The sequence below is a fragment of the Candida jiufengensis genome (genome assembly GCF_024610255.1).
Source record: "Candida jiufengensis strain CBS 10846 chromosome Unknown scaffold5, whole genome shotgun sequence".
Taxonomy (NCBI): Eukaryota; Fungi; Ascomycota; class Pichiomycetes; order Serinales; family Debaryomycetaceae; genus Lodderomyces; species Lodderomyces jiufengensis.
In genome coordinates this window covers 670,451-695,755 of record NW_026261558.1, presented here as the reverse complement: position 1 = coordinate 695,755, position 25,305 = coordinate 670,451, and the positions used below count along the sequence as shown (strand labels likewise).

Here is a 25,305-nt window from a genome sequence, read left to right as displayed (position 1 = left end):
TTGAAAGTTTGTGCCAAAATAGCTCATCAAAAAAAAAAATGATTGTCTATTGAAATTAGGTTTTTGTAACTTGAGCCTTACACCAAAAAATTTATCTCTTACTTTTACATTCCTTAAGTTAATAACGTTTGCCAATGCAGATTATTCAGTTGAGTGACTTAGTTACAGGAACAATATTTGTAAGAAAGAGAAATTTGAAAAAAATACCTGTTCATTGATGTCATTTAATAAATGCTGTATAGTAATAATAAACAATAACAATATTTGAATCTAGAAAAATTAGAAAAAATAATATCATTTGAAACAGTAACAATATATTTTTTTATTGAACTGTAGTTAAGTAGTATTGCATCAAGCCGCATAAATATCCAATTTTGTATATATTACTTTTTCTTAGTAATTATTAGATCTTTAATAAACTCAATATACTCAAAGTAAATAACTCAATTTTGAATGGTTAGATTTTTGCAAAATTAGATTCAAAAATTTGGATTTGATATAATGTAACAATGGATAATTAAGTTTAAAGTTGAAAATGACAAATTAATCAACTAATTCTTTTGGGTTTTTCATAGCCCATAAATTAAAAAAGTAACAAGTACGAATTTTAATAATATCAAAAACCATGTAACACAATAAGAATATTTGTAATTAATAAAGGAAAAACTAAAACGAAAATAAATTTATAAATGTATTATTATAATTCTGTTTGTTCTATTTGGTTCAATAATTTAAAAGCAAGTAAAAGTAGTGTAGTATAGAATATTAATATTTGTTTTGTGTAGCATAATTTAATAAATATTTTTAATTTTTTTTTTAATAAATCAAAAGTAAAGAAAGAATTAAAAAATTTTATTATAATCAAAGCTAAAAATTAGATAAAAGTATTATTTGTAGCTTAATTAAATTTTCAAAGTTTATACGGAACTAAGTACTACTCTTATTATAATGCTAAAACCCGTGGAACGAAAAAATAATTTTAGTAGAGTCTTCAAAGGGAACAGAATCGAAGGATAATGTTGACTTTATTTTAGTCCATTATTGGAGCTTAACCCACAAAGGCGATAAGAATAATGATTATCAACTAAATGAATGACAAAACTTAAAATTTAAAGGCAGACGAAACGGTTATTAATGAGGATTATACGGACGAACTCTTAATATAATTAATTTGGATTGACGATATTTCAAGAATACTTCACAAAGTAAGAAAAAAATATGATTTGATTTTTATAGTTGGTTATTATGGAAATATAAAAAAAAAGATCATCAATTAAAAGTATATTAATTAAAATTTGAATATTATTTAGAAAGAAAAATCTTAAAATTCCACTTCTTCTGATGCGTTGTTCCTTCAAAAAAAAAATTTAATTTAAATTTTGAAACGATCATAATTAATTTTTCTTTAAAGGAGGGAAATACTTTAACTAAAAAAAGAACAAACAATAGAAAAAAAAATGATTTGAAATTTGACCAAATTAAAAATAAGTAAATATACATTACATTATGATATCAACAAATTTATTTGAAAGAAATAATTTAAAGTATTGCTTAATTTAAAAAGTACAGCAAAAAATAGAAATTTTAAAAATTTGTAACTGAACTTACAGTTAGAAGTAAATATATTTTTATTTCTTTCTTTGTTGTTTCAAAGCAATGGGAAAGGAAAATAAAGTAAAAAATAAGAATTAATAGATTATCCTTTTAGCAATTTAATGAGACATTATATGCGAACTTTTTTGATTTTAAGTAAATTACCGTTAAATTGTTTTTATTAGTTGTGAAAATTTCATCATGTTTTAAAAATATTTTATTACTAGTATTGAATAATAATAATATATAATACGAATTTCATGATTAATTGTAAATTTTTTCATATCCTTCTGATTAGATCTAATTTCCTTGTGATTATAACCCGTTATAATGTAAATCTGACAAATGGTTCGATTGAAAGTTTAATTATTGACTTAAATCAAAGTTAAAAATTGTGTGAATTATCAAATCAAATCTTTTGTTATTCATATTAGAGCATAAGAATAATTTGTAACAGTTGCAAATTAAATTTCTCATATCATTAAACTAAGAATCTATAGTTTATACTCCTTTTAAAAGAACAATATTAATTATTAATTCAATTAAAATATGATTAAAAATGTAAGATGTTTTAAAATTTATTAAGAAATGTAAAATTATGTATTAAATATTAAATTGTTATATTATTATATTTTTGTGTAATTTAAGCTTTTTATTTTTTATTTTTTTAATCAAAAAGGTTTTACAAATTATAAAATAAATAATAAAATAATTTTAAAGAATTAACCAAGTATTATACAAGTACATATATTTTATTGATAAACTTATAAATAAAATTCAATTAAAAATAATAAATTATACATAAATAATTAATAAATAAAATAATAATTAATTTTAGTCAATTACTTAAAGATTTATACGGTTTATAATTTAAGGTGTAATATGATATTAATATAACACTTATATATAATCATATAATTATTTCTACATTTTTACCTAATTTTATATAAATCCAGTTCAAGAATATAGGTTTCTAATACATCTTATATATAAACTATTAATTTCATTCATTCATTTATTCATTTCAAGAATTTAAATCGCATACAAAGTTTTATTTGCAAATTCAGATTTTATTTTTTTCCTGTTTCATATAATTTACACTAATAAAATTTAATATATATGATATAGCATATTTTGCAACCTAATATAAAAAATTAAATTACCCACAACAACCAAATAAAATGGATCAAATTTATATAAATAACTATATAAAGTTCATTTGGATAATAATATCATCATCAACTAATAAAAATTCAAATTTATCAACTACTTCATTATTAAAATTATTTAATCAATTTAATTCAAAATATGGTGAATTTTTAAATAATTTAATAATAAATTCTCAAGTTTCAAAAATCAATTTAGTCATATCTACTTACTACTTGTACAAATATTATCATTCAAACCACGTACTAAATCATGATTTATCTGAAGATACCACTAATCAACAACAACAAACTGGAGAAATAAGTAATATACATATATACAACGTCATAATGTCATTAATATTATCAAATAAATCATTTGATGATCAATCATACACTTTAAAAACTTGGTTAATTATTATTCAAAACACTTTAAAACAACAACAATATAAACAATCAACAATTGTAATAGATTTAAAATTAATTAATATAATAGAAAGTTATTTCTTGAGTTGTTTAAATTATAATTTATCATATATCAAGATGTACAATGATCTCAAATTTTGGAATTTAATTGAATTTAACAAAGTATTCTTATTCAATTTTGAAACAATTTACAAATTCAAAAACCAAGTAAGTCTTAAAGAAATAGAAGAAGATGTGGTACCTGTTACCACCACCTTATCAACATCACCAATAATAAAAATTGCATCAACATCACCTTTAATTTCAACTTTTTCATCACCTTTAAATTATCCATTAACTCCAAGAACTCCAATAGATTTTGTAACTTCAAATTCATCATCATCATCATGTAGAAAGAGAAAAAATGTACCAATGTTACCATCACAATTAGAATCAAATTTTAAACGTCATAATTATCAAAATTCATTGGTTTTCCAAAATTCAACACCTGTCACTTTACCTTCATCTAATTCATTTTATCAATCAGAACCATTCAAATATTACAATACCCAAACTTATCAAGTTCCACAACAATTACCTCAACAAACATATTATTATCCATCACAAACATACACCACTACACAATATACTTTACCACTTCAACAATCAATAAACCAATATCAATCTACTTATCAATCAAGTTACCAAAATCAACAACCACAATACAATCAAACATTGATTAATCCATTCAATACTCAACAACAATACAATTCATATTGGTAAAAAATGACTAACGACTTGACATGAAACGAAACGGGCTGCAATTCATTTTCTTTTAAACAAGCAAATTCAACAAGGTTATGGTTCACTTTTAATGGGAGTTTTATCAGTAAAACTATGGGTTTAAATTATATAGGGTATTTATTAAAAATTAGAATATAAATAAATTTTAATGATATAATTTGGTTGTAAAATTAGCTCCTCTTAGTATTTGAGTATAAGTCTAGATTCTGCCATCGCTACCAATTTTTCTCAGGGGATTACGCGTCTAATAAATTTTATAGTGTATTTTTATTTAGTATTATTATTTTTATATTTGTTTCAAATCATACTTATAATACACATCAGTTTTTACAACCAATTTTTAATATTTCATTAATTACAACAATCACGGTCAAATGCTACCTTGAGCTATGGCGTCAACAAGTACATCTACATCAGTACAAGATCATAAATTCAATAATTTAATACAAAGAGATCATAATATAATGAATAATAACATACAAGGTGAAATAATAGAAATATCAAGTGATGAAATAAATGAAGACAACGAAGAAATAGTAGAATTACCAAAGCAAGAAGAAGGAGATATCGTAGAAGAATACTTCACTGAATCAAAATCAGTATCAGAATCAGCAAATACCAAAAAGAGAAAGATAAATGATGAACCATCAAAAATATCAAAACAAGAAGAAAGAGAATTGAAAAAGAAAAAAATAGACGAAAAAAAAGAAACCAAAAGGCAAAGGATAGAAAGAGAAAAACAAGAAAGAGAAGCTAAAAAGAAAGCAGAATTAGAAGAAAAACAAAGAAAACAAGCAGAAAGAGAAATTGAAAGAGCTAATAAGAAAAGACAAGAGGCTGAAGAAAAAGAAGCTAAAAGATTGAAATTAGAAAGAGAAAAAGCTGAAAGGGAAGAAAGAAAACGAATCGAACAAGAACAAAAAGATGCAAGAAAATTAGAAGAACAACGTAAACGTGAAGAAAGGGAAAGAGAAAAAGCTGAAAAAAAGGCAAGATGGGAAGAAAAAGAAAGGATAAGAATTGAAAAAAAGAGATTAGTTGAAGAAGAAAAAAAAGCAAAAGAAGAAGCTAAAAGATTAGCAGAAGATGAAAAACGTAAAGCAGAAGAAGCAGAAGCTAAGAAGCAAAAAAGAATAGTTAGTTTTTTCCAAGCAAGTCCTCAAAAAAGAGTTAAAGAATCATCAGCATCAAGTGAAGAAGAATCAACACCATCAAAACCAAAATTAAATGATTATGAAACAACTTTTTTACCATTTTTCGTTCAACATAATGTAAGTTTAGAAAATACAAAAAATTATTCAACTGAAAAAACAAAAGAAGAACTAGATTCAATATTACTGGGAGTCACGAAATCATCAATATTTGAATCATCTTTAATAGATTTAAAACCAAAACCCACTTCTACTACTTCATCAATTACCCCAGAATCAATATTAAATGCATTAAATATACCCACCACAAGAGAATATGAAATTCATGAAATGATTTTATCATTATCACCAATAAGATACATTCGTTTTTATGAAAATTCAAAACCACCCTATATAGGAACCTGGTGTTCTCAAAAACATAATCAACAACAACAACAAATTATTAAAAATCCATTAAATACAGAATTAACAGGGCTTGATTATGAATATGATTCAGATTTAGAATGGAATGAAGGAGATGGAGAAGATGAAGATATTGATTTAGATGATGATGATGAAGAAGAAGAAATTGAAGAAGATGAAGAAGATCAAGATTTTGTTGAACAAGATCAAGCTCAACATCAAATACCTAAAAAGAATCTTATAATAATAAACAAATGGAATGATGAAACCAATAAGCAATTTTTTGAAAATTTCAAAACTATTCATTTAGTAAATCTAGATAACTTAAAAATATATAATTAGTTAGCTGGTGTTATATGTACTTTTTGTAATCTGACTCTATTTTATCCTCTACTAATTTTTGATTCAACCATTTCATTAATCTAACACTTAATCCAAAATTTGCTAAAAATGAACCTAATCCATAAACCAAATTATTTAGGTAATTACCAAATGGTTGATTATATAAGACTTTAATACTCCAATTTGCATGATAAATTAACTCTATAAATACTATGATTGATATTAGCGTCAACAAAGACGCGTTTAAAGCTCTTGATTTTGAAATTTTTTCATGTTCTGGAGTTGTTGATGACATTTAGTTGAATAATGAGAAAAAGAAGATTAGATATATCGGACTTAATTTTTTTTTTTTTTTTTGGATCCATCTACTTCTGTACATCAACTATGTTATGTCAAATATGTAATGATCAAGAAAGTAAATATAAGTGTCCAAAGTGTAAAATTGTTTATTGTTCAATTAAATGTTATAAATCAGAATTACATAAACATGAAGAGGTTGAAGAACAGAACATAAGAGAAAAACCACCGTTAGAAAATTTAGAAGAAAAACCACAAGAATCATTAGAAGAAACAAAATTTGATAAAATACTAAAAGATCAACAAATTCAATATTTACTAAAACAACCATCACTACAGTTCCATCTCCTATCAATTTTAACTATAATCAAAGACGGGTTCATTAACAATCTTAATTATGATCAAAAGTTAGAAGTCATGAATATAAAATTGAATGACTTGAGGACAGGTGGAGTAGAAGAAAATGAATTAGTTGAAGAATTTGTACAAAGAGTATTGGAACTAAATGAATCACTATGAATTCCCACTAATTAATCTATACTTTACCACCCCAAATATTTTTCTTTTGGCCTTTTAAATCATGTTTAAATTTCAATCTAAATAAAAATCCACCAAGATCTCCAAATAAATCTTCCGAGTTAATTTCAGCATCGAAATCATCTAATTTTAAATTAGCTGTGTTTATAAATAATTCATTACCTTCTGGTCCACCAATTGTAACACAAGTACATCTTTCTGCTGGTACATGAATTTTATCAATCAATTCACCTTTATGGTTTGTATGAAGTATAGTTCCAGTATTGAAGACAGCTGAATAAAAATCCCCAGTTTCTGTACGTACCATTCCATCAGGTTCTGGACTTTTAATATCTGGATAAAAATCTTTAGTGTATATAAAAGGAGTTTTACTACTTAATTTATTAGTATCTTTATCATATTTAAATTTAAAAATTGTAAAATTCTCAGAATCTGTCCAATATAATTCCGATCCATCTTCATTAAAAGCTAATCCATTTGAAATCTTGGTATTTGTTAACATTACATCTAATTTTAATTCTGGTGTGATTCTATATAAATACCCTTCTTCTTGTACTGAACCAACGTGGAAATCATTCATTACTCCAATCCATAAATTCCCCCATGGATCAATTATTCCATCATTTGATCTTAATCTATTTTGTTCTGATTCATTAAATGGATATTTGAAAAAATATTCCAATTTACCAGTTTTGAAATTCCCATAAGCTAATCCTGACTTTGCTGCAACTAAAACAGTATCTTCGACTTCAGTAAGAGCAATAAACCCAACACTTTCTTTAGGATTATCCCATTTCAATATTTCATGCTTGTTTAAATCAGTTAATGAAACTCTATGGATTTGCCCTAATATAATATCTATCCATAACAATTGATTATTTCTATAATCATAGGTAACACCTTCTGTTAATCTACCTCTGTAATCTTGTGGGAATATATTTTGTGTGGTTACTTCAATCGACATGTTTAGTTAATGTAAGGTACATTTATCCGGAGTTTTTTAATTTCTCACTAGTTTTTAAATTTGCTGTAATTTTTGTATGAAAGATGTAGAGTTTAAACAATTCGTTAAAATCATTACTTCATTCATTTTATAGTCTATATAAATTCTCTAATTCAGCGTATCTTGATCCTCATTTTTTTGCAATTTATCCCATTCTCTAGCTAATTCAATTAAAGCTTCAGAATCATGAGTAGCACCAACAACATCAATAGGAACTTGACTTTCACTATATTGCTTTTTAGCAAATGCTCCCACATTAGTTTCATTAATTAATCTAAACTCATATTGTTCAAATTTTTTAGTAAGTAGTTCATTCCATGTAAACAATAGAGAATCTGATTTTCTCAGAAATGGATTTATATCAATCACATAAATTTTGGAAAATGGCCTTGGAATATATATATCTATTATGAAACTGTTTAAGTCAGTCTTTTGCAATTTCTCAATTGCCTGAGCTATAAATGGTTCTATTTTTTCTTGTAATTGTGGTTGCAAATCTTTTAGAAATTCATAGTGATTCAAATCTCTCTGTGAAACCCCCAATAATTTACTATCTTTCACAAATACTCTAAACTCAAGTGCTGGATTGATATCTATCCATTTCTTTAGTATTAGTTCATGCTCCACTTTGGTTGTAACCTCTTTTTCTTCTACCTCCAGAAATGGATATAATAAGTCATCAACTACATGATCTGATGATTTAAGTAACAAGTATATATCATTGATATCAGTACAATTGATTGTATTACCTGGGAGTAACCAATTCGCGTCTTTTGGACTTGACCAATTTAGTTTCGGGATCACCTTACCACCGAGCTCTTTAATGTCAGATATTATTTGTTCATGTAACTCTGGGAATTTTGAGTGCACCGGTCCAGAATCTTCATTTGGTTCTTCTTCCTCTTCCCAATCACTGTATTCATTATCACTAGTTTGTTCCAATTTTTGTTGATCTGAATTCAATTTTATACCGTCACTTAACAAATACTCAATAAAACTTGTAGGGAGAGGTTTAATTATACGATATGGATATAAGTAATCTTTGAATAAATCACACCAGCTTGAGAATGAACATTTTAGTATATCATCAATTCTTATATTGGTACTCTCAAATTTAATATAATCATTTGTATCACTACTCATAACTAATCTAAAAAGATACGCATCGAATTTTTTAGAATCAAAAAAATATTTTGAACAAAATCAATTTCTTTTACAACCATATTACCACCAAATAATGGCATCAGTACCTAGACCACAAGTGGCTCCGTCCAATGCTACATTCAAAGATAAGGAGAAACCATTAGAGGTTCGTAAAGCCAATATTTTAGCAGCTAGAGCTGTTTCTGATGCAATTCGTACTTCATTAGGTCCAAAAGGTATGGATAAAATGATTAGAACCAAAAATGGAGAAATTATAATATCTAATGATGGTGCTACTATATTAAAACATATGGCCGTGTTACATCCAGCCGCAAGAATGTTAGTTGATGTTAGTCATGCACAAGATGTTGAAGCAGGTGATGGGACAACAACTGTTGCAATTTTAACAGGAGCATTATTAGGAGCAGCACAAAGATTATTAAGTAAAGGTATACATCCAACATTAATTGCAGAATCATTTCAAAGAGCAGCACAAAGAAGTGTTGAAATATTATTGGAAATGTCATCAAAAATAGAATTGGAAGATAAAGAACAATTAATACGTGCAGCATCAACTTCATTAAGTTCAAAAATTGTATCACAACATTCATCATTGTTAGCTCCATTAGCTGTTGATTCAGTATTAAAAGTTATAAATGAAAGTAAAGACAATGTTGATTTAAATGACATCAGACTTATAAAAAAATTAGGAGGTACAATTGACGATACAGAATTAATAAATGGGGTTGTGTTAACTCAAACAGTGGTAAAAAATGCAGGTGGACCAATTAGAATAGAGAAAGCTAAAATAGGATTAATTCAATTTCAATTATCACCACCAAAACCAGATATGGAAAATAATGTTGTTGTTAATGATTATAGACAAATGGATAAAATTTTAAAAGAAGAAAGAGCATATTTATTAAATATATGTAAAAAGATTAAAAAGGCTAAATGTAATGTATTATTGATTCAGAAATCAATATTAAGAGATGCTGTAAATGATTTAGCATTACATTTCTTATCAAAATTAAATATAATGGTTATAAAAGATATTGAAAGAGATGAAGTTGAATTTTTATCAAAAGCTATTGGATGTAAACCAATTTCAGATATTGAAAATTTTACAGAAGATAGATTAGGCTCAGCTGATTTAGTTGAAGAAATTGAAAATTCTGGTTCTAAAATTGTTGAAATTACTGGTATAACTTCGAAAAATACAAAACCAACAGTATCAATAGTTGTTAGAGGTGCTAACAATCTTATTGTTGATGAAACTGAAAGATCATTACATGATGCATTATGTGTAGTAAGATGTTTAGTTAAAGAAAAAGCATTAATTGCAGGTGGTGGAGCTCCAGAAATTGAAGTATCAAGACAATTAATGAAAGAATCACATAAATTATTTGGCGTTGAACAATTTGTATGGGAAGAATTTGCACAAGCTTTAGAAGTAATACCTACTACATTAGCTGAAAATGCAGGATTAAATCCAATAAATGTTGTTACAGATTTAAGGAATAGACACGAAAATGGGGAAAAGAATGCCGGGATATCAGTAAGAAGAGCTGGTGCATCAAATACATTTGATGAACATGTTTTACAACCAGTTTTGGTAAGTACAAGCGCTATAGTGTTAGCTTCAGAATGTGTAAAATCCATTTTAAGAATTGATGATATACAATTTAGTCGTTAAATAAATTTATATTAATTTTACAGATCTTGATATACCTTTTTTAATACCAGTCTTTTCACCTTCATAAGGACCTCTATGTTTTGAACTATCATAAACTTGTCTAACAGATTTAAGTTTTTTCTTGGCGGTTTCATATTGTTTTCTCTTTTTAACTCTTGAATTTCTATATTCTTTTTTACGATGTGGTGTTAAACCTTTGTTTTTGAGAATTTGATAACTAATAGCTCTTTTACCATCATCACCAACTTCTTCTTGTAATTCGGCAAGTTTACCTTCTTTAGCAGCTTTTACAGCAGCATTGTGTGCGAGTTTCCTATTTTTTGATTTAGATTGTTTCTTTTGTTTTAAAGTGTCGTAATAGTCTTCATTTTCAAAATCATTATCATTGAAATCTTCATTATCGTCTTGTGGAATATCTTTTTTATCAAGACCTCTTTTTCTTGCTTCTTCTATTAATTTTTGTTGTCTTTCAAATAATCTTTCTTTGTAAGGTACATCCATATCACCATCTCCTGAAAGTGCTTTCTCTCTTTGTGCAGCAGCTTTATCAATTTTAGCAGTATAGAATCTCAAAGTCTTTTTACGACGTTTCTTATCTTCCATGTCAACATCTTCAATATCAGCTTCTGTGAAATCATCATCATTAGTTTTCTTTGGTGCTCGCCTTATTGTTCTTGGTTTCGTTATGTCGATATTGAAGGTTTCTTTCGATTTTGGTTCTTCCTCCTCCACCTCTTCTTCTTCTTCTACTTCTTCTATATCGCTTTCTTGATCTTCTCTTGCATCTTCAAATTCATTTTCATCTATCTCACTCGATATAAGATCATGCGTAACTTCTTCAACTTCTTCTTTAATATCATTTGGTAATTCATTAGCTTGTCTCCATACTTCTCTTGAACTTAATATTGACTCCATAACAGGATGGTCTTTCATTGTAAAAGTTTCTCCATTTTGTAGATTATCTACAAATATTGCAAAATATGACGATATTGATGCTAAATAACCAGATAATGCTGCAATTTTAATTTTTGTACATTTATTTTGGTCAACCACCTTAAAATCTTCTAGTGCTGGTTGTAGTTTTTGTAATTCTTTAGCTAGTGGAATAAATTCTGGAAATGATTGTTTTAACAAATTTAATCTTTCAGTATCATCAAGTTGATCTAATTTTGTATCAGTATTTATTATTGAGACTGTTGTATCTTTATTATCGAAAGTATCTGCTTTCTTTTGCCAATCTTCCATAATTTCTTCATCAACAAAATCATCCATTTCCAAGTCTTGTAAATGTTTTCTTTGTTGTCTTAATGCTTCTTCTGTCATTTGTTTAGAATCTTCATCATCACTTGCATCATCACCTCCATAGTAATTCTTTCTTCCTCCCCAACCTTTTTCTTCTTCAATCTCTTCGTCTTCGTCTTCCTCTTCTCCAGAATCATCTTCTTCTTGGTTTAATTCTTCATCATCTTCACTATCATCATCTTCTATTCCCATAACTTCTTCTTCTGATTCTTCATCATCGTTTTGTCTTTCACGACCATATTCTCCTGCTTCATTCAATAGTACTTTGGATCTATTAGAATTAAATGCATCCACTTCATCTAAGTCAGAGTCTTCTTCGACTTCTTTTCTTCGAGGAACCATATCTTTAGGTTCGTAATTTGATGATATTTGACTGAATAAAGTTGCAAAAATATAATACGCACACTCATCTTATAATTTATTTTTAAACATATTATTAGATACAGTACATAATATCTGATCTGACTAGTAATAACAACTTTAATCACCACCACCACCACCATAACATGTCTAATAGATTGGAGTCCTTGAACTCTAAGAAACCGTCAACTCCAGCCAAACCTGGTTTAAAATTCAAACCAAAGGTTGTCCAAAGAAAATCAAAAGAAGAAAGAGCTAAAGTAGCACCACAAGTAAAACAGGAACAACCAAAAAGTCTACCTACAAGAGGACGAGGTGGTGCAAGAGGTGGAAGAGGCAGGGGTGGTAGAAACAATTACGCAGGAACTCATTTAGTCACTTCAGGTCCATTATCAGCAGGATCAGTTGCAATTGGAAATCCAACAAGTTCAAAATTAGGATTAACATCAGATTTAATATACAATAGTAATGGTGAAAATTTATCAACTCCTGAATTTATAAGTAACCTTAAAATCAAAGATAAAAAACTGAAATCGCTAACTCCAGGTGTAAGTGAATCAGATGATGAAGATGATCCTACAAAAATTAATATGACAGAACAATATAGATTTGAAGATAATGAAACAGAATTATTCCCATATAGACCATTTAGAGATGATGGTATACAGAGAGAAGAGCTAGATAAAGATGAAAAACCACCAGTCAAAATTGAGCAATTAGACTCAAATACAAATACACCAACACCAGCAATGTCACTAACGAGAGAAAATACTGAAGCTATTGAAGATAAAATTGAATTAATTAAAGAAAACAAAGCCAAACTAGAAAGTAAAATTACTCAAAATGATTCAATCATAACGGATGAGAAAAGTAAATTAATTACAGATCATGAACAAATTATTAATTTGTTAACCGGAGGTATGAAAAGTTTATCGACTGATGATGATGAAAAATATGTATTATTTCAGCTACCACAGCATTTACCAGAATATAAAAGAAAAGAAAGTAAAGTAAAACTAGAAAAGGAGGAAGAAGAGGATGACAATACTTTAAAAGGGGAAATTGGTAAAGTTAATATTCATCAATCAGGTAAAATTACAATAGATTTAGGCAAAGGTATTAGATTAAATGTTACAAAGGGGTCGTCCACTGACTTTTTGCAAGAATTAGCTGTCCTTGATTTAAATCAAAATTCAAATGATGATGAAGATATTCAAATGGTTGATGATGATGGGAGAGAATTATTAGGTAAATTAATACGATTAGGTACAGTCAATGATAAAATTATAGCAACACCTTGTATAGAGTAAACCAATAAATCCATGCAATTTTGGTCATTTGTGGAATTTTAAATCGTTGTTGTAGGTACAAAACAAAACATATAAAATATTTGGCAACCAAATTTTTTTTTTGATTTTTTTACCCCCTAAAGATAAACTTACAACCAAACATGGAAGAATCGAATGAAGACGTTGAAGAGACTACATTTAATGTTATTGATAAAAAGATCTTATCAATTGATTTTCAAAGCTATAGCCTAGGAGTCACTTGTCTTGACGTTGAAAATAGAAAACTATACATTTATGAAGACTTTCAAATTTGCAACCCAAATTCGTATATTGAAGCTATCATTGATGATTTAAAACCAAATGTTGTTTTTGTTTCGAGTAGATTACCGGAAGCAGCAATTACTTTTATTAAGAATTTGGAGTCAGATTATGAAATGCAAATGTTCATTAAAATTGTTGCTGATTATACAAAATTTGATATTGAACATTTGGCAAAATCCTTTGATAAATATTTAAGTGGCATTAATGTGAAGTATTTTACAGAAACTGCAATTACCTCACCTTTTTTCAAATTAAGTGTTGGTACTTTGAATGCATTATATCTTGGTATTTCAGATCATGTATCAGAATTATTCATTGCAGAAATGGTTGATACAATTGAATTTTGTAATTTTAAAAATCATTTATTTATTGATGTAGATCTGTTATATGCACTTCAAATTTTACCAGATCCACATGAGAAATTAAAAGCTCATTCGAAATCTCAAAAAGTTTCATTGTTTGATTTAGTAAATTATACAGTTACACGTGAAGGATATTTTTTACTCTTAGATTGGGTAAGAAAACCACTAGCTAAGTTAGATTTAATCTTGGATCGTCAAGAAATTGTTCAAATTATATCTTCCACTCATTTTGAAGATAATAGAAAACAAATATTCAAATTATTAAAGCAAGTCAAAGGTCTGTTCACTAAAATTAAAAGATTAAAAAGTAATGAACTTTCCTGGAACAATTGGAAAGCGTTGCTCACATTTTTATCAAATTCAGTGCAGATTGCAAAAATATTGAAACAGTTTTTCCTCACAAATTCAGTTCAAATTGGAGAATCTTTAAAAATTGTGACTTTATTTATTAATGATGTTTTTGAATTCCAAAAATTGCATAACTTTTTATTAGATGTTATTGAACCTCAATCGTCAGCTGAGGAAGGAAGAGTTAAAATATTGAATGGTGTTGATGGTGAAATTGATAGACTAAGAACCATCAACAATAATATGGAAGAGATTCTTAAAAATTGTACATATGCTTTGAAACAAAAATCTCCAGAACAAGAGTTTAATACAATATATATACCACAACTTGGCTTCTTAATTTCAAAAACATTTGAAGAAATTGAAGGTGATACTCCACAAGAATGGCAACAAGTTTTTGCAACACCAACAAATTCGTATTACAAAGCTCCAGAAGTTGAGGAATTAGATGATCAATATGGTGATGTGCATACCTTAATCAATGACAGAGAAATAGAAGTGATTCAAATATTACAAGAAGAAGTATCAAAATATGAACCTATTACGGAACAAGTAATTGAAGCTTTAACTGAATTAGACTGTTTATTATCTTTAAGTCAAGTTTCACAATTACCAGATTATAACTTCCCAATCTTGACAGATGGATTAGATTTAGCCATAGAAGCTGGTAGACATCCATTGATTGAAACTTATCAAAATTTATTTATCCCCAATGATATAAATTATAAAGATGAAAAAATTACAATTATAACTGGTGCTAATTTTTCTGGTAAATCAGTATACATCACTCAAGTAGCTTTAATTGCTGTCTTGGCTCAATTAGGTTGTGCGATTCCTGCTAAATCTGCATATATAGGAGTTGTCGATAAATTATTAACAAGAATTTCGTCAAGAGAATCTTTAGAGAAACAACTAAGTACGTTTGCAATTGATATAAATCAACTTTCAAAATGTACTTCACTTTGTACTGAGAGATCTTTAATTGTAATTGATGAATTTGGCAAGGGCAGTGATTCAATTGATTCTCCTGCATTGTTTGGTGGTGCTTTAGCTTATTTTTCTAACATGACTAATTGTCCAAGATGTGTTATGTCAACTCATTTTCATGAATTATTTAATAATGATGGAATATCAGAAAAACTAGCAACCACTAAAGCCAAATTTGTGACTACCGATATTGAATTGAAAAAAGAAGATAATAAAATACAAGACATCACATATTTATATAAAGTCAAACCTGGTATTACGCAAGAAAGTTTTGGAATTTATTGCGCAAAAGTTTGTGGTATACCAGAATCAATAATTGAACGAGCAGAATATTTTGCAGAAAAATTAGAAGAAGGTAAAGATCTTGTTAATGAAATGACATTATTAACTGATGAAGAAGAACTAAATTACAGTTCTACTAGAGATAAAGTTATGAAATTTTTAGATTTTGATTTTGCCGAAGATAGTGATAGAACTGTCAATTTATCAAAATTTGAAGAGTTATTTTAATTGATCTATTAATTACCTATTAATTTAGCTGCTAATGATTCAAGATCTTCCAAAGTTTCAGGTTCTTCAATTTCAACAAACTTGTTAGATTTTTGTTTTTTGTGATCTGGTTCATCATCTTTGAACCAAGTTGATTTGTTATTAGTTTTAGGTTTTTCCTCCATATCACGTTCTAAATCAGGTGCTTCATTATCATCATAATCACTTTCCTCTTCTTCTTCTTCTCTCATTCTTCTTTCGACTTCTTTTCTTTTTCTTTTCTTTTCTTGTCTCTTTTGTCTTTCAACTTCTTTATCTGTCATATCAGTAACTTTCATAGCTTCTTTTTCTTTATTAACAAAATCTTGCTTTTGTTGTTTAGCATCACCAGCTTTGATAAAATCTTCCTCATCTTCTAATTCATATAAGGCATGAGCAACTCCATCATCATCGAACCTGAGTTTAGTTGGATTTCCCTTAGATGTTAATGTAGCTTTTTTGGAAAGTGCCTTTTTAGCTTGTCTTTTTGAAACAGGTAACAGAAGATCTGGTAAATCTTCATCTTGTAAATCATGGTCTTGACGTTTGACAGTCATGAAATCTTCTTCATCTTCATCATCGTCTTTATCAGCTTTACTGTTTGTCATATTCAAATAATGGTCAGATAAAATAGTTTGATTTTTTCTATCAAACATACGATCGTATTTTGTTCTAACCTTACCATTTTCTTCTTTTATTTCTCCATCAACATCAGCTTTTCTTAACTCTTGTAATTTTCTTGATTCATTTTTCTTTTCTTTGCTGGATTCTCCACCTTTGATTTTAATTTTTGGTGCACCTGGTAAACCCAAAGATGCAGCATATGCTTCTACTGGTAATTCATCAACTTTAAATACATCTTTGTCCTTCTGTATATAGATTGATTTGAAATATGCAATAAATGCTCTTTGTCCTAAATTTTTTATGATTGGATCTTTGAAACATAATGATTGTAATTGAGGTCTTATTGATTTCTTGCTTTTTTCTTTAATGTTCATTAATTTTGGAGCTATTTTATTTTGTTCTAGTTTATTTAAAAATTCCTTTTCTGATGGTAAAAGCATTAGCAAAGACTTACCTTGTCTTCCAAATCTTGCTGATCGCCCCACTCTATGAACATATGTAGCCACATCTTCAGGACAATCCATTTGAATAACCCAATCAATCGCTGGAAAATCTAATCCTCTAGCCACTATGTCTGTCGCAAATAAACATGCGTGTTGAGCTTGTGAGAATTTCATTGTTGTTTCTAATCTTGATGTCTGTTTATGACGTCCATACAATTTTAATAATGATATACCTGGTTGAAGTGTACGAAATGTTTCATATGCATATTGAACTTGTTTAGATGATGAGAAAAAGACAAGAATTTTAGATTTTAAATGTGATTTTATAAATGACCATAACACATCTAGTTTTTCATTTAGTGGAATATTGACATAGTATTGATCCAATGATTCGGGTATAGCTGAAACATCATTGTCTGATGAAGTACCAATTCTCTTTGGGTTTGTCAATGATAATCTTGCTAAATCTTGAACACTATCACTTGTGGTTGCTGAGAATAATAAAGTTTGTCTAGATGTTGGTAAGTGACTCACTATATTATCAATTTGTTTTTTGAACCCCATGTCAAGACATCTATCTGCTTCATCTAGCACCAAAACTTGTAAATTTGAAGTTTCCATTCCTACTGATTCATTCAAATGTTGTGAAATACGACCAGGTGTCCCCACTAATATATTCATTCTTGAAATTCTTTCTTTTTCAAATTGTACATCTTTCCCACCAGTAACTAAACCAGCTGAAAAAGAATTATACTTACCAATTTTGGCTAAAACTTCAAAGATTTGTACTGCGAGTTCTCTCGTCGGTGACACTATTAATGCTGCTAATCCATCAAATTCTGTAATATCATTTTTGATTAATATTTCAATAACTGGTATTAAAAATGCTAAAGTTTTACCTGATCCAGTTCTAGCTGTACCCATTAAATCATGTCCTTGTAATGCTATGGGTATGGTCTTTTTCTGAATATCCGTTAGTGATACAAATGCTGATTCTTTTAATCCTCGGAGGGTATTCTTTGTTATAGGTAGATCACTAAACTGTTGTAAATTAGATTCATCAACTTTTGGATCGTAGTTTTGAATTCTTTCCTGTAATTCTTTCAATTCCTGTTTTTCATTTTGACGTTTTTCTTTTCTTTCTTCTACCTTTTGACCTTTCTTATTGCCAGTCTTTGACCTTTTCACCATTTTAGTTGTGGTAGGTAATAGCTTAGTTATGATTGAAGTTCTAATTAATCTGTCCCATCTCTATAAATTTATTATACAAGTAATGGTACAAAAAAAAATTGAATTATATACAGGTCAAATGCGATGCTATATTTTGCAACTTCAATAATGAGAATAGTCGTACTACTCAAATGTTGCAAGCTTAATTAATAGAGAGAAGCTTACATGTTCAGCTTGATGTTACCTCGTTTATATGCATTAAAAGCCTATTTAAAAATCTAGTATCTTTGAATATTGTAAACATAAGTCACCATATTTATCTGGGTATGAGGGACTCAAGACATCGCAGCTTAGATTATCGTCTGATATTCCATATTTTTGAGTAATGTGATGTATAATTTTCTTGATGTCTTGATTTTTATAACTAGGAGATTGATCATCAATTTCAATTTGTATCAATAAACCTCTAAAATTACCATGTAAAAAAATATTTGACGTCCTTATATAAAGATTCCCATTCTCTAACTCATATATTTGTCCTCCATCTCCCTTTATCATTTGCTTTTGAACCCATAAACTTTGTAATTTTGAATTTGTAAATATATCGAAACTATCATTTAATCCCATAGTTGCACCTAATCTAAGATGATTATCTGGTATACATAATTCAGTCAGGTGACCTAACTCTACCATTTCTTCCCGTATTGGATTGGTAAACACTCCAACAGATTTACCATCTATTAGTGAGATTGTGGTTCCAGGTACGTACGTAGGGGATAAGGTGTACATAAATTTTGATTCTGGATTTTGTTCAACTACTTGAGCTAATTCTTTTGGAATTGCATACAGATTGTTTCTAAATATTTTAAACACAAAACTCCATTTACCTTTCCTTGTCGGTAGATCATTTGATAATTGATCTTGAAATTGTATTAGCGTCTCTGGTGTAGCATTCTGTACCAATATTACTCTAAACTTGTTAGTAAGACTGATTCAATTGAGCTATTTCATTACTTTTCATAGCTAAACTACATACGCAGACACCATTTTATCTTGAATTTGCGGACAGATATTGATCGATTGTTGGTTGTTTTTAGATTGTTGATTTTGGATTTACATATTTTGAATTTTTCAGTTTTGTGATTTTTCACTAAAAAAATTAAAATTAAGTATGAGAGAAGCTCATCATTTAAATACAAGAACTGAAACATCAAGATCAAGACTTAGTAATACGAGGCTCGTTGAAAAATGACAAGCTCGGGCGTAATTCAAGAGGGAGTCTTTATTGGCTCTAATAGACAAAATTATGTTGCAGATTATAATCCTAAAAATAAAATAATAGCTTTTGGTGCTGCAAAGACAATAGCATTATGGTCACCATTAGAAAAATCTCATAAAGGAGTTTACTATACTTTGAAAAAACATACACAAGACGTTACAGGAGTCAAATTCTTACCAAATAGTGAATTTTTAATATCAATAGGAGAAGATCATATGGTAAATGTCTGGAAACAAGATAACAATGTATATAAACATATCCAATCATTAGAAGAACATGAACATTCCGTTACATGTATTGCAGAAATTAATGAGAAAATATTTGTAACAGGTGGTGCAGATCATCAAATAATTGTTTGGGTCTATGACGGAACTTCATTTAAAATGGGTCATAAATTTCAAGTCAAACATAATTTTTATCCATTAACGTTATCCATACAGAATATAAGTGAGACTAGTTATGTGCTAGCAATTGGAGGTACCACAAACAACATTTATATATACTCATTTGACGAAGAGGGAGAGAAAATAATTAGCTTCGAAAAAGCAGCAGAATTAACAGGTCATGAAGATTGGATAAAATGTTTACAATTTGTGACGAAAAAGAAAAATCAAGACTATATACTAGCAAGTGGTTCACAAGACCGATATGTAAGATTATGGAGACTAAAACTAAACGATTCTATTGATGATTCAGACGAGGATCCAAACAAGTTAACATTGTTATCAAATAAACAATATAAATTTGATTATGGTAAAAATCAAAGAGCTGCATTCAGTTTTGAAGCTTTAATAATGGGTCATGATGATTGGATAAGTGGTTTACAATGGCATCCATCATGTAAAAATGAAGTTGAAAACGAAGATAAAAATCTACAATTATTGACTTGTACTGCAGATACTGCACTAATGATATGGGAAATGGATACAGATTCAGGAATTTGGGTATGCACTAGTAGATTAGGGGAAATGTCAATTAAAGGTGCATCAACAGCTACAGGTGCCTCAGGTGGATTTTGGTCATGTTTATGGTTCATTGATGATAACACGAAAGATAATTACGTGTTAGCTATTGGTAAAACTGGTTCAATAAGAGCATATAAGTCACCGGCAGCAGATGATAAATATTTTGACGCTGTTTTGGGAATCACAGGTGCAGTTAATGCCATAACAGATTTAAGATGGTCAATAGATGGTGATTATTTTTTGGCTACTTCATTGGATCAAACTACTAGATTATATGCACCATGGAAGAGAGATAATATAATAACGTGGCATGAAATTGCTAGACCTCAAATTCACGGTTATGATATGATCTGTTGTGATAATATCACCAAGACAAAATTCGTATCAGGTGGTGATGAAAAAATTTTACGTGTTTTTGAACTTACCAAATCAATAAGTGAAGCATTAAAATCATTAGGAAATATTGAAATTAATGAAAATAACTCAGAATTACCTGAATTTGCATCTTTACCCGTATTAGGATTATCAAACAAGGCTGACTCACAAATACAAGAAGAAACCAAGAATGATGAATCTGTTGAAATTCAAGACCACCATATAGAACAAATAAACACTCCACCAACAGAATCATATTTACAAAGAAATAGTTTGGCCACCGAAAATGAAAAATTATATGGTCATGGTTATGAAATAAGTTGTTGTTCAACTTCACCAAATGGATCATTGATAGCGACAGCATGTAAATCAAATAATCCAAAACATGCAGTAATAAGGATCTTCAACGTAAAGAACGATTATCAACAATCACCACAAGTATTATCAGGGCATAATTTAACAATATCAAGTTTAAAATTCTCGCCAAATGGTCAATATTTATTAGCTGTTTCAAGAGATAGACAATTTAGTTTATGGGAATTAATAGATGAAACAACTGCAGAATTTAAATTAGTTGAATTAAATACAAAAGCTCATTCAAGAATTATATGGGATTGTTCTTGGGCTTCCAATTATTCATTTGTAACTGTTTCTCGTGATAAACAACTCAAATTATGGAAAGTTAATGATGAGAAAGTTGAATTAATTACAAGCTTGAAACTAGATGAACCAATTACCTCAGTATCAATTTTTAAAGGGGAAGCATCAGACTCAAGAATAGTTTCTGTTGGACTTGAGAACGGAGATATATCAATTTACACAATCGATAATAATGAATTTAAACATATTGTATCATTTAATGAATCAATAACACCAGCTGATAGAATTGAAAAATTAAGCTTTAGTAAAAAAATAGTCAATAACAAGCTAATGTTAGGTGTTGGTAGTAAAGACACATCAGTAAGAGTATATAGTATTGATAAAAACATATTTAATTGAATAGACTGTAATATTATAATTTATTGAAATTTGATATTGTCTCCTCCAAGATCAATTTTTTTGTGCAACATCAAAATGTTATCCATCTATTTGATTCAAGCTCCAGTGTTATGGAAGAAATTATAAATAAAATCAAGTTCAAAAATGCATCACTAGCAGATTTGGAGTATCTTCGACAACAATTGAGAGAAGAGTCAGTTAGATCATCGAGTTTGATTAGAGATAATCTTTTAAATTGGGTCAATTATTGTAATACAAGTTTAAAGAACTCACAACTAAATGAAGAAATTATCAAAGTCAACATCAATTTAATGGCGAAAAATGATTACAATCGATCATTTCTCACAAGGAACTCGGAGGCGATTAATAAATATTGGGAAATTGTTTGGTCATCACCTAATAAGACTTTAATTTATTTATTCTTACAACAATTCATCTATGAATCTGAGAAAACTAAAGACTACATGCGATACTTTCATGATGCGAATATGCATAGTTCAATATATAGGAATTTTACAGAAGAATTTGATATTCAAATTATATATGAACTAATCACTGCAAATTCTGATAGATTAGATACTGAGGACAAAGATTTCATAAACACATCAATCAATTTTTTTATTCCGTATGGAACTGAAGAAGATGAAGAATCACAAGATAAAGTTTTAGATATTTTGACGTATGCAGAACCACTGTTTGGTTTATTTGATAAGGTAATTGAGCTTATGTATGAAGTGAAAACTACTAAATTTAGTAGGAAATTATTGGTGATTGCAACTGATGTATTTCCAAATACTACTAATGCTATGCAATTGCTATTTACTTCACTAGAGTCTCCAAATACGTATATTTTCGCTGCTTGCTGTATAATTTTGGGGAACCAAATACATAATAGAGAATCGAGTGTTGAAATATTTAATACAATCGATTCAGAATATGGAGTGAATAGATTGATTGACCAATTTTTCCAGGGCACAAATATCACTGATATTGTTCAAGTACAAGCTATTCATTTATGGACAAATTTGATGAATGAATCGATTTCGAATAGAATGTTGGAAAATCATAGTAGTAGATTGATCGGTTTGAATCAACTAGTGTTTGATAATGCAAATTACTATAAAGAAATAGCTACATTACACTTCAAGTTCCTCATAAAATTGTTGAACACATCCACGCAAAACATTCCGAATGATTTGCTAAAACAAATTGTTCGTCTTGATATGCCAGAACGTTTGAGTCTTGAGTATATCATAATACAAAAAATAAGTTTCGATGTTGATTCAAATCAAGACATACTAGAAATATTGATAGATGATTCAGTTTCCAAAATTGATAATTTAAATGTACTAGAACAATTGAAAACTATTGCAATAATAAACAATCATATAATGCAAAAGAAAATAATAATAGATACTGAAAACTACTTATCAAAACTTAAAGCCTTATTAACTGAATTACAGCAACACTCATTTAATTTACAACAAGACACATGGGATCAAAAATCTTTTATAAATAATTTAAAATTTATTGCTGCATCAACCAAACAAGTTGTGTGTTTAGAATTTGTGGAAAAAGATCAAGGATTAATTAAATTATGCCATAGTATTATTAGCCATAGGTAATGTAGGCGTCAAAGATGAAAAAAATTTGGTTATGAATTGATCCAAGATCAATCTACTAATGGTAGTGAAAAACGAAAAAATCTAAATTTGGACGGCAATTGAAGGTTAGCGTTAATTAACTAATATTTTTAATAATAGATCAAATTGATAAGAGTCGCGTCGGTTAAATTTTTTTGACTCGAATAAAAAAGATCTGAGCCGCACGGTTACTTGAAACAAAATTGAAAAAATTTTAGGTATATGATGTGGAAAATTGTGGATTATATTAGTCAAAGTTTTGAGGAGAGTCCTTCCTTAATTTAGCATAGATATAATAATTCAAATTTCCGGAATTTTATTTTGACGTATTTATTTGCAAATTAAATATCAAATCTATCTTTTCAGTTTAACATCATCATTTAATAGAATAGGGCCAAGAAAATATGACAGTTGAAACAATCTTTGCAGACTTAGTTAGGGAAGAGCCAGACCCAATAATTAAGACAATGCAACAATTTACACAAGATCAACACCCTCAAAAATTGGATGTATCAATTGGAGTCTACAAAGATTCTAACGGTTCATGTTACGAATTTCCATCAATAACAAAAGCAAAACAATTATTATACAAGAATGATCCTGGTCATAATTATACTAATATGGCGGGTATTCCATCTTTTATCAAAGGAGCACAAGATATAATATTTGGTGAAGAGATTTTAAACCAGGGGAAAATTGCATCATTACAAACTATTTCAGGTACTGGTTCATTACATATGGCAATGGTATTACTAAAAGAATCTGGTTTAATCAATTATTATGTGGGTTTACCTAGTTGGCAAAATTATATACCTATGATTGAACATATTGGAGGTCATGTAACTACTTATAATTACTATGATGAATCAAAAAAAGCTATAAATTTCAATGAAATTGTCAACACTTTAAAATCAGCACCACCACATTCCATTTTCTTGTTTCAAACATGTTGTCATAATCCAACTGGAGCAGATTTTTCTAGAGATCAATGGGAACAGATAGTCAAGATTGTTAAAACCCAAAAATTAATATGTATATTAGATACAGCATACCAAGGTTTTAAAACAGGTAAATTAGAAGATGACGTATGGCCAATTAAATTATTTTACAACAACAATTTAGAATTTTTAGTATGTCAATCATTTTCAAAAAACATGGGATTATATTCAGAAAGATGTGGTGCATTACATGTAATTGTTCAAGATACAAATAAAATCCCAACAGTTCAATCTAATCTAGTGAAACTTTTCAGAAATGAATGTTCATTTGCACCTGCTTTTGGAGCAAGATTAGCTTCAAAAATATTCGAATCATCAGAATTAAGAAAACAGTGGGAAAATGAAGTTTATGAAAGTACAATCAGATTAATTAAATTAAGATCCAAAATTCTTCAACAACTTACTGAGTTAAAAACACCCGGAATTTGGTCAAATGTAATTGAACAAACTGGATTATTTTGGTACTCTGGTTTAAATGAAAATCAAATTGAATTACTTGCACAAAAACATCACGTTTATGCTACTACTATGGGAAGAGTTAATGTTGCTGGGTTAAATGATAATAATATTGAGTATTTTTGTTGTGCTATTGATGATGTTGTTAGATCAACTTAAAAAGTATATAGTATTGGGTTTAATAAAAGTTTTTACTAATCGGTTTTTAATGTATGTATATATATTAATGAAAATTATATAAATAATGATGTATAAAAAAAATGCTAAAATTAATTAATAAATAATAAAAGTATATATTCAATTAATGAAAATGAAAGTACTTTAAAATCAAACTAACA

General features: G+C 28.4%; 12 protein-coding genes across 12 annotated transcripts; 7 read left to right on the top strand and 5 right to left on the bottom strand. All coding sequences in view use genetic code 12, as the record gives it.

Annotated features, from left to right (window-relative positions):
* Positions 1 to 2,774: 2,774 nt before the first annotated feature.
* KGF54_001722 (uncharacterized protein) lies at positions 2,775 to 3,926 on the top strand (the record flags this gene model as incomplete). Its single annotated transcript, XM_051762123.1, has 1 exon — positions 2,775 to 3,926. The coding sequence occupies one exon, from the start codon at positions 2,775 to 2,777 to the stop codon at positions 3,924 to 3,926; it is 1,152 nt and encodes a 383-aa protein (XP_051621260.1).
* A 410-nt stretch (positions 3,927 to 4,336) lies between these two features.
* KGF54_001721 (uncharacterized protein) lies at positions 4,337 to 5,842 on the top strand (the record flags this gene model as incomplete). The annotated part of the gene is made up of 1 exon (XM_051762122.1): positions 4,337 to 5,842. One exon carries the CDS (start codon positions 4,337 to 4,339, stop codon positions 5,840 to 5,842), a length of 1,506 nt encoding a protein of 501 aa, XP_051621259.1.
* Positions 5,843 to 5,852: 10 nt separating this feature from the next.
* KGF54_001720 (uncharacterized protein) lies at positions 5,853 to 6,137 on the bottom strand (the record flags this gene model as incomplete). Its single annotated transcript, XM_051762121.1, has 1 exon — positions 5,853 to 6,137. One exon carries the CDS (start codon positions 6,135 to 6,137, stop codon positions 5,853 to 5,855), a length of 285 nt encoding a protein of 94 aa, XP_051621258.1.
* An 89-nt stretch (positions 6,138 to 6,226) lies between these two features.
* Positions 6,227 to 6,658, top strand: HIT1 (Hit1p; the record flags this gene model as incomplete). The annotated part of the gene is made up of 1 exon (XM_051762119.1): positions 6,227 to 6,658. One exon carries the CDS (start codon positions 6,227 to 6,229, stop codon positions 6,656 to 6,658), a length of 432 nt encoding a protein of 143 aa, XP_051621257.1.
* A 16-nt stretch (positions 6,659 to 6,674) lies between these two features.
* On the bottom strand, positions 6,675 to 7,640 carry CGR1 (Cgr1p; the record flags this gene model as incomplete). The annotated part of the gene is made up of 1 exon (XM_051762118.1): positions 6,675 to 7,640. The coding sequence occupies one exon, from the start codon at positions 7,638 to 7,640 to the stop codon at positions 6,675 to 6,677; it is 966 nt and encodes a 321-aa protein (XP_051621256.1).
* Positions 7,641 to 7,787: 147 nt separating this feature from the next.
* KGF54_001717 (cell proliferation protein) lies at positions 7,788 to 8,822 on the bottom strand (the record flags this gene model as incomplete). The annotated part of the gene is made up of 1 exon (XM_051762117.1): positions 7,788 to 8,822. The coding sequence occupies one exon, from the start codon at positions 8,820 to 8,822 to the stop codon at positions 7,788 to 7,790; it is 1,035 nt and encodes a 344-aa protein (XP_051621255.1).
* A 94-nt stretch (positions 8,823 to 8,916) lies between these two features.
* Positions 8,917 to 10,518, top strand: KGF54_001716 (chaperonin-containing T-complex subunit; the record flags this gene model as incomplete). The annotated part of the gene is made up of 1 exon (XM_051762116.1): positions 8,917 to 10,518. One exon carries the CDS (start codon positions 8,917 to 8,919, stop codon positions 10,516 to 10,518), a length of 1,602 nt encoding a protein of 533 aa, XP_051621254.1.
* A 6-nt stretch (positions 10,519 to 10,524) lies between these two features.
* Positions 10,525 to 12,162, bottom strand: SAS10 (rRNA-processing protein; the record flags this gene model as incomplete). Its single annotated transcript, XM_051762115.1, has 1 exon — positions 10,525 to 12,162. The coding sequence occupies one exon, from the start codon at positions 12,160 to 12,162 to the stop codon at positions 10,525 to 10,527; it is 1,638 nt and encodes a 545-aa protein (XP_051621253.1).
* Positions 12,163 to 12,326: 164 nt separating this feature from the next.
* Positions 12,327 to 13,490, top strand: RPC53 (DNA-directed RNA polymerase III subunit; the record flags this gene model as incomplete). The annotated part of the gene is made up of 1 exon (XM_051762114.1): positions 12,327 to 13,490. One exon carries the CDS (start codon positions 12,327 to 12,329, stop codon positions 13,488 to 13,490), a length of 1,164 nt encoding a protein of 387 aa, XP_051621252.1.
* Positions 13,491 to 13,630: 140 nt separating this feature from the next.
* KGF54_001713 (MutS family protein) lies at positions 13,631 to 15,997 on the top strand (the record flags this gene model as incomplete). The annotated part of the gene is made up of 1 exon (XM_051762113.1): positions 13,631 to 15,997. The coding sequence occupies one exon, from the start codon at positions 13,631 to 13,633 to the stop codon at positions 15,995 to 15,997; it is 2,367 nt and encodes a 788-aa protein (XP_051621251.1).
* Positions 15,998 to 16,005: 8 nt separating this feature from the next.
* On the bottom strand, positions 16,006 to 19,299 carry KGF54_001712 (DBP4; the record flags this gene model as incomplete). Its single annotated transcript, XM_051762112.1, has 3 exons — positions 16,006 to 18,333; positions 18,595 to 19,222; positions 19,289 to 19,299. The coding sequence occupies 3 exons, from the start codon at positions 19,297 to 19,299 to the stop codon at positions 16,006 to 16,008; spliced, it is 2,967 nt and encodes a 988-aa protein (XP_051621250.1).
* Positions 19,300 to 19,500: 201 nt separating this feature from the next.
* KGF54_001711 (Elongator subunit) lies at positions 19,501 to 25,126 on the top strand (the record flags this gene model as incomplete). Its single annotated transcript, XM_051762111.1, has 3 exons — positions 19,501 to 21,803; positions 21,971 to 23,475; positions 23,949 to 25,126. 3 exons carry the CDS (start codon positions 19,501 to 19,503, stop codon positions 25,124 to 25,126), a joined length of 4,986 nt encoding a protein of 1,661 aa, XP_051621249.1.
* Between the last annotated feature and the right edge of the window lie 179 nt (positions 25,127 to 25,305).